Source organism: Rhinolophus ferrumequinum, chromosome 6, assembly GCF_004115265.2.
Source record: "Rhinolophus ferrumequinum isolate MPI-CBG mRhiFer1 chromosome 6, mRhiFer1_v1.p, whole genome shotgun sequence".
In the NCBI taxonomy this organism is placed as follows: Eukaryota; Metazoa; Chordata; class Mammalia; order Chiroptera; family Rhinolophidae; genus Rhinolophus; species Rhinolophus ferrumequinum.
In genome coordinates, this window is record NC_046289.1 from 43,072,806 (window position 1) to 43,081,096 (window position 8,291).

General features: G+C 48.4%; 1 protein-coding gene across 1 annotated transcript in view; it reads left to right on the forward strand.

Moving 5' to 3' along the window:
• The window catches only part of ITGA11 (integrin subunit alpha 11), a 123,512-nt gene extending 119,808 nt beyond the window's left edge, over positions 1-3,704 (forward strand). Inside the window, exons 29-30 of the mRNA XM_033109688.1 lie at positions 1,660-1,773; positions 2,469-3,704. Of these exons, the coding sequence (XP_032965579.1) occupies positions 1,660-1,773; positions 2,469-2,540 (186 nt within the window). The 3' untranslated portion in view covers positions 2,541-3,704. The remainder of the gene's footprint in view (positions 1-1,659; positions 1,774-2,468) is intronic.
• The last annotated feature ends 4,587 nt before the right edge of the window (positions 3,705-8,291 follow it).

Sequence of the window (8,291 nt, forward strand, 5' to 3'; positions counted from 1 at the left end):
CCCCCATTTTTCAGACATGGAAACAGACTGTGTGACATCAGGCAGAAGGAGAGCAGTGACTTGCCTCAGGATAAATAGTGACTCCATGGCCAAGCCAGTACTCTGCCATGCTGGTGCAAGGGTTCAGTCAGGCAGTCTTTCAACATGTTCCCTGAGCTCCTGCACTGCTCCCCCAGACACTGTTCCAGGCACTGAGGATAAAGCAGTGAACAAACCGACAAAGCCCCTGCTCTCTTGGAGCTGACGTTCCAGGCAGGAAGAAAGACAATTAACGTAAACATACATATACAAGGTCGAGTGGGGATCAGGTCTGCCCCAAAACACACAGGCACGTAAGGGTGGACACTCGGGGGGTGCTATTTTGTCCAGGGAGATTGGGGAAATCCTCTCCATTAGAGTGACATCAGACAGAGACTATGAGCCTGCTGCCCGCAGAGGGAACAGCAAGGCAAAGGCCCTACAGCAGGTCTGTGCTTGGCACGTCGGAGTCCAGGTGGCTGGAGAGCTGGCGTGGAGAGCGAGGGGGACAGTAGGAGATGAGATCAGCGAGGTAAGCAGGGCCAGAAAGTGTAGGGCCTTGCAGGCCAGTGCGAGGACTTTATTTTTTACTGAGTGATATGGGGATACATGGCGGCTCTGAGCAGAGCATAGATCTGCTTTCTTCTGGCTGCTATTCCGAGAACAGACTGTAGGGGGCAAGGCAGAAGCTGAGAGGCAGTGCAAGTCTCCACGTCGGAGACGAGGGTGCTCAGACCCGGAGGTAGCCCTGGAAGTGGGAGGAGTGGCCACGTTCTGCGTGTTTCAAAGGTAAAACGGCCCTGATGGAGTTTATGTGGCTGTGACAAGTATACGATCTGTGGCCTGAGCAACAGCAAGGAAGGACGATGCTGCCGTTTGCTTCGACGGGAATGATGTTGAAGGAACAGGTTGGAGGGTGAGGAGTGGGATCAAAAGTTTGTGTAGGGACCTGTCAGAGATGCCAGGCAGGCCAAGTAGACAGTCGGATATGAGGCTGGAGTTCAGCGGAGAGTCCGGGTCGAAGGCAGAACCGTGAGAGTGGTCAGAGTATATATAGGCGGTTAAAGCCCTGACTCAGTGACCTTGCCCAGGGCTGCACTAGGACTTTCACGGCCCTGGGCATTTTAGCCTTCAGGGGCCCCTCCTCCATAAAATAGTTTTTTTAATTAATATTTTATGTGTTCGTGTAAAGACAAATATAATCCAGGCAAGATTATATTCATTTTTTTCTCCTAACTTTAAATTAGCTCATGTTCATGGGTCTCTAAAAGTACCGTAGGCCCTGGGCACGGTGCCCACTTGTGTCCACCATGTCAGTTGGCCCTGCGCTCACCAGGAAGTGACTGTAGATAAAGAGGTCCAAAGGCAAAACCATGGGACAAGCCAACATTTAGAAATTTGGGAGATGATGAGGAAGCTGCAAAGAGGCAGAAAATGTCTCAGAGAGGAAGTGGGATCACCTGGGTCACTTAACTGTCCACTGTGCTGGGTGCCACCCATCCCTCCAGCGTCTCCCTGAGGAAGAGGATGCAGCCCTGCCCCAGGTGCCAGCTGTCTCCTGTGCTCTGGCCCTACCCCCGGTTGCCACCCAGGCCCCAGAAAGGTAATGCTGCTGACGTGGCCACCTTCCTCCCCTTGCAGATCACGTTTGAGATCTCCAAGCAAGAAGACTCGCAGATCCCCATCTGGATCATAGTGGGCAGCACACTGGGGGGCCTCCTACTGCTGGCCCTGCTGGTCCTGGCACTGTGGAAGGTGAGGGCCACCACAGCGGGAGGGTGGGAAGCAGCATCCTGCTGGTTAGCCCAGGCCTGAGGCTCCAGCCACTGGATTCTGGGGCCAGTCCCCATGCTCTCCTCCCCATGGGAGTTGGCAGCCTCCTCCCCAGAACTTGCCGACAGGCACAGCATCCAGCCCTCACCACGGCAGGCTGATTGGCCACCAGAGGGCATCAACCTATGGCTCAGACCCTTTTGCAGGTCTCTTTGAGAACCTGATGAAAACTAGGGTTCCTCTCATCAGAAAAAAAGCAAGTACACACAGCCACAAAATGTCTCCAACAAAGTCAGGCTGTTAATAAAAACCCTCCAAAGACCTTCGCTGTCTCTGAGCCTCAGGTTAAGACACTCTGGTCTCAACTGCCTCCTGTTATAGATGAGGTCAGGGAGGCCCAGAGAAGAGTGTTGATTGGGGCCAAGTCACACAGCATGACCTCTTGCCTCCTGACGCAGGCTCCATTCACTCTGTTCCAGCAGCCCCTCACCAGTTAAGTGGCCCATTGGGAGGCCCACAGGGAATAGTGGGGGAGGGCACTCATTGTGAACTGGGGTATTCAGGACACCAGCTGAGGCAAGAAGCCTGAAGAGGATTAGTGGAGGGAGAGCAGGGAGGGGAGTTAGGCCTTGTTCATTCTGCCCGTCCCTGAGACTTCTGCCTTTGCCTACTCACAGCTCGGCTTCTTTAAAAGTGCCAAGCGCAGAAGAGAGCCCGGCCTGGACCCCACCCCCAAAGCGCTGGAGTGAGGCTCCTGAGGCGGCTGTGAGTTGATGGGGGCCAGGTCCAGGTGGTGTGCAGGCCCAGGCCCGTGGCCCCACGGAGCTGAAGCAGAGAGGATGCCAGCTCGCCTTGCACTTGACCTCACCTGAGAAACCGAGCCTGCTCCCTCTGAAGAGAACTCAAGCCAGTTTTAAGAGGGACTGCCCTACTGGGAGACCAAGACACCAACAACACAGATCCTTAGGATTGAAAGGGGCCCCTCCCACGGCACATCCCAAAGCCTCCCCCAGGCTCTGTGGGGGCATTTGCTGCCCCCACCACTAAGGTGCTAGGAAGTCCTAATCATCCCCATCCTCAGAAGAACCCAGGGAGACTGCAAAAGCAGACCCACTCCGCACCTATCCAGGCCTCCAGTTCCCATAGGACCCAGTGAGCCAGAAGATCTGAATTCTGTCTGTGCTCCCCTCCCCCCACGCTGCCCATGTCTCCCGAGTCACACCCACCGCTTCTCCAGGCAGGAGACAGGTCCCCGGAGCTCCCCCTGAATAACCGGAGCCCCATGGTGACAGCTGCTGGCCAGGGATGAAGACTCTGGAATGTGGAGACTGTGATGGACAGGCAGCTGGGACCCCGATACCGGGAGACCCCACCCCGAGTTGGGGAGTCACCCCCGTGGGTTCACACTGGCTGCCACCCACTCATCCACCCTCCACCCTTTCCCCCTCTCCCCGCATAGGCTGCCGCTCCTCCCCACCTCCAAGACGCTTTTGTTCCCAGGTACATCCGGAAGCGGTGGATGACGCAATCCCTAGGGCTCTGCATTTACCCCAGTCTTCCCTTGAAGCCTGGGCCTGGCGGCAAGCTGGGCAGTAAGGGTGGGAGTGAGGAGCCGTCCCTCCCCGTGTCAGCCCCTCCCTACACACAGACCACCTCCCATCCCTCCCTTCCGTCCACCATGCAGCGGAGAGGGCTGGGCTGGAGCTGCCCACGGGTCTTCTCTGGAATGCACTGAACAAGGCCTGTGCAGGGACCCCTGAGCCTGTGCAACCTTGGTGGCAAATATCTTATCCGCAGGACCGCGGGGCAAGTGGTACCACCCATGAGGGCACCCGGAGGACAAGCGGCACACCTGGTGCCCAGTGGAGTAATTTATGCCTTAACCTTGTTTTGAGGTAGAAAGGGGGATATATCAAAAGCATCTGTCCCCCATTACATAGTGCGACCTTTACTGTCGTATTTTTAAGAAATTAAAAAAATAGTATAAAAATAACCAAGGCACTGACTTCCCTTTCTGTGGGCAGAGATCCTAGTGAGCCCCTTTGAGGGAGAGAAGATGTCTGAGGAGGGGCTTCCAGCTTCCTTCCCATTCTGTAAGTACTGGGAGTTACTTACATTTGCTCCCTGCACACTCGCTGCAAGTGGCGGCCTGCTTGGAACCGACATCTCCAGTGATGGAGCACTTCCTCCCTCCCTCCCAAGACTACCCGTTCCATCTTTGGCTAGTTTGGATGGTTGAAACCCACAAGTCACGGTAGCTTCTACCTCTTAGTTCCAGTTCTTCCCTGTCAGGCCTCCCAGCCTTCTCCAAGCGGGCATTTCAATACTGACCTTCTTACACGCTGCCTTCCAAGTTTCTTCACCTTTACACAGAGGCCAACACAACTAGTTTGGCCTTTACACAACTAGTAGACCAAGTTGTCCCCGTTCTAGTCTTGTGCCATTGTAATCCCAAGAAGCCAAAAGTAGAACCTTAGAAGTTATTTTATCTTGTTCCCCCACTGATGAGGACCCTAGAACCAGAGAAGTTAGAGGTAGCCCCACGTCCCATGGCAACATCAAGACTAATCCCAGGAAAGCTCTCTTACAGCAGGCTGTCACTCTAGCCCAGCCCAAAAGGGCTTAGTGAAGGAGAAGAAATCGATATAAAATAACTTCTTATAAGAATACTTTTTTCTCAAATGGTGAAATCAAAATCAGAAGGAAACGTTTTACAATCATATTTCATGAGTCATTACCCCCATGAATGGAGTAATCTGGCTGGAGAATCAATGAACCCACACTCAAAAGTGCATTGTTTGATGTAGCACCAAGACTTCTGTTAAAAACCATCAACTCTGAGACAATAATATTTGTATGGAAACCTGACTTTTAGAGATTGGCATTCACACTTTTAAAAATGTCCATGTGTAATCACACTGCAGGCCAAAAAAAAATGTCTGCCGGTCAGATGCAGCCCAGCTATCTTTAAGCCCTTACCAACACATTGTTGCTCTCTTCTCTTTACCAAGTCTCTTTCCAAATTATTTGCTCTGGAGTATAAACATCCAAGACTGGCCTTAAGATGCCTGCTAGGGCAAGCAGAGAAGATGCATTTTATAGGAAGCAAAGCCTCATGCTAAAGCAGTTTCTCGGGCCGGGCTACATATTAGAATCACCTGGGAGCTTTTAAAGCTACCTATGCAAGGGCCCACGGAAGGGATTCAGATTTAATTGGTTGGGAGAGGGGCCAAGGCATCATTTTGTTTCAAAGTTCCTCTGGTGCTGAGAGTTGAAGTCAACAGGCAGGTGAATATATAGGCTGGAAAACAAACAAGGGCTTAACATACACCAGTGACCTTCTGTGATGAGTAATGGGAACTGTGTTGTTCAAATTAACTCAGCTCCAGCTTGAGTTTAGAAGACTTTCTCATTCCAGCAGTCTCCAGAGTGGGATTTGCTGTGGGCTTTTGCTATTGTCTGGAAGGGGAGATAAACTGCAGTCTCTCAAGCAATTTTGGCACTTAATGGCAAGCAACCCAAAATGCAACCTCAAATCAACATTAAAATTCATATTGTGGTTTCACAGATGGCTGTTATTAGCAATGTTCTATCTGGTAGTTAGAATGATTATTTATGATGGAGCTAAGGGCTGAACTCAGAGTGTTAACATGAAGTATAACCAACTTAAAAATGGTTCAGTCTTTTAAAAGCATCACTGCCCATCCTAGACACTATTTTCAACAAGCTTTGACTTCCAGGTGGCCATGTGACACTTAAGCAAGTCTGCAGCAAAAAAGTACACAGGAGAAAAACATGCCAGGGGCAAGGTCTGACTCTTGTAAACCAAATTACCAACAGCAGGTAGCTTTAGAATTTGGTGCACAGATTGTGGGGATTTCTTACGTTTCTAGGCTTACTGTCTAGTAGAGGAGAAAGACCTCCAACAAGAAGTTATGAAGAGAGATGTGCAAGATGTTCTGGGTGGTTTCACTGTTGATTCTAACATGGTGAGACCCCATGTGGGATGGGGCAGGCCCTCAGAGAAGATACAGAAGCTGAGAGGAAGACGTTGGGTAGATTCAAGATGCCTCAAGCCCTGTGCTATATCATCTTCTATAGGCAAATGGACATCAATTAAGGTGTCCATCAATGCCAGCCAGCTGAGAGCTAGAAAGGAGAAACCCAGGCAAGAGTGCTACTTCTCTTTGGTGTTAGATGGTGTGGGTATGCAAGCTCGTAGGGCAAATTATGCCTCTTAACGTAGGTTATGTATCCAGAGCTGAGCTTCTCCAAGTGGGGTCCCAGAGCCACCTCATCAGAGCCCCAAAGTTCCACCAGACGTCCCAGGGTCGACTTCTATGAGGTAATGTCAAGCGCATTGAGAACCAGCAATCCAGAGCCATACCATTCTGTTATTCTCTGAACTTCAATGTCAGTTTCTTAAACAGTGCAGCCTTTCTCAGCTGCCCTTGGAACTATCTTGGTGGCAGCTACAGCAAAACCCCCGGCAAAGAACCCCAAGGGGTGCCCTTCCAGTGCAAACAGTGGAGTTTCTAGGTTTTCCTTTTGCTAAGGAAGGTGGTATTTCTTAACAGGACAGATATCACGTGGAAAGGGCAAAGTGTTGACTTGAACACAACCCGGGGAATAACTCTGCCAGGGGACATGTGGAAGGGCTTCTGGGAGATGGAGTGGAACTCGCCTTTCCTAGAGGTCTTTAAGAGACACGTTGCTACCTCATCAGTACTCATGAGCTTTTAGTGTCAACAATCTCCCAGAATAAGACACTAGACTTGAGTCAGTCCGTCTGGCTCCAAGCCCCAAGACGCCAAACAGCCTATAATAGAAACAGCTGAATTCTGTATGCTCCTTTTCTGGCATAATGACTCACTGCAACCACACCGCACCCCAAACAAGAAGTAGCCAGGTCTTTCCACCACCAGATGTACCTTCGGTGATTTATTAATACAGACATGAGTAGTCAATGATCCTGTTTTCATTCAACAACACACTGGCCTTTGTGTTTACGTCCTGCTAATGTCATGTCATCCCTTTATTTTGAACTACTTCTTAAACTATTTAAAAAAAAAAATCCCCAAATTATTCTTATATGAGTATTAACATCAACTAGACTCTTCTCAAGGGGCAGTGAAGCTCAGTCGACCACATTAAAATCTGCGGAGTGCTTCTGTGTCACTGTCTATTCCTTTAGCTTTGACATCACACTAAAGTAGGACAGCATGTTCCAAAACTGAAACTGAAACAGCACAAGGGAGCTTTGCTGGTTTAGTGTGAAGAGATTTAGAAGCCTGGCACCTGGGCTCTAGAACTTTTCAATAAGATACAGGCTAAAATGTACCTAGCAAACTCATGAGGCTTACAGTAGGGTATGAGCAGCAAAATATTTTTTTGAAGGACGGGGTACCATACCTTAATGGACTCATCCTTTTTTATTAGCCTTGCGTGTTCTTTGTTCTCCCTGGTACTACATTAAAAAAAAAACAAAAAAAACGATGAGCAGTAACTCAAATGATGTTTTTCTGAAATGTTTCAGAAGGTAGCCCAAGCGAGAATCAAAAAGTAACATCATAAAATTTTATCTGGGAAATTCAAATTTGAGGAAAGATAGAAAATCAGATTTCAAATAGTGACATTTAGCTCGACAACACGCTTATCAAGGGCAGGGACCATCTTTCTTCTTTCTGTATGCACATCCCTGGAATAGCGCCTGACACAGTCATTAATAAGTTCTAATTCCCTCCAGTCTGTTCCCACTGGTTGAGGCAGGAGCAAACCTCAGTCCTGCTCTTGGGATGGACTAAGCACACCAAATTTACAAAGCACAGGCAAATTAGAAAATACAATTTTGTCCAAGCTTGCCAACGAGCTTTGTGAACCACCTGAGCAGTAAGAGGAGGACAAGTAGAAGGGAGGGCACAGGTGGGAGGGAGAAGCCAGAAAAGGACTAGAAGAAAACGTGGGTAAAAAAGATTCATGATCTTGGAATAGAGACAACCTTACAATAAGCAAGACACAAAACTCAGAATTCATTTAAGAAAGATAAATTTAGCTACATAAAAATGCAAACTTTTGTTATAAATACTATGTTTAAAGTCATAAAACAAACTACAAACTGTGACATATGACAGAGAAAATTTCCTTAAACTTCCAAAGAATTTCTAACAAGAAGAAAAAGACCACAACCCGAAAGCAAACAAAAAAATTACAAAGTCAGTAAATATATGAGAATGTCGATCTCACTCATAATAAATATACACAAACCAAAACTATGAAACACTATTTTTCACCAATCACTTTGAAAAAACTAAATGATTAGACAATCTGTGATTGAAATAAGGGTGTAGGGAGGTGGAAGGCAATTTGATAACCTCTATCAAGATTTTAAAGTCACTAAACCAGAAGTTCCAGTGCTAGGAATGAATTTGTTCTGTGAATATAGTATATTATGATGTTCACTGAAGCATTATTTGGAATATCAATAACCTGAAAACCTAAAC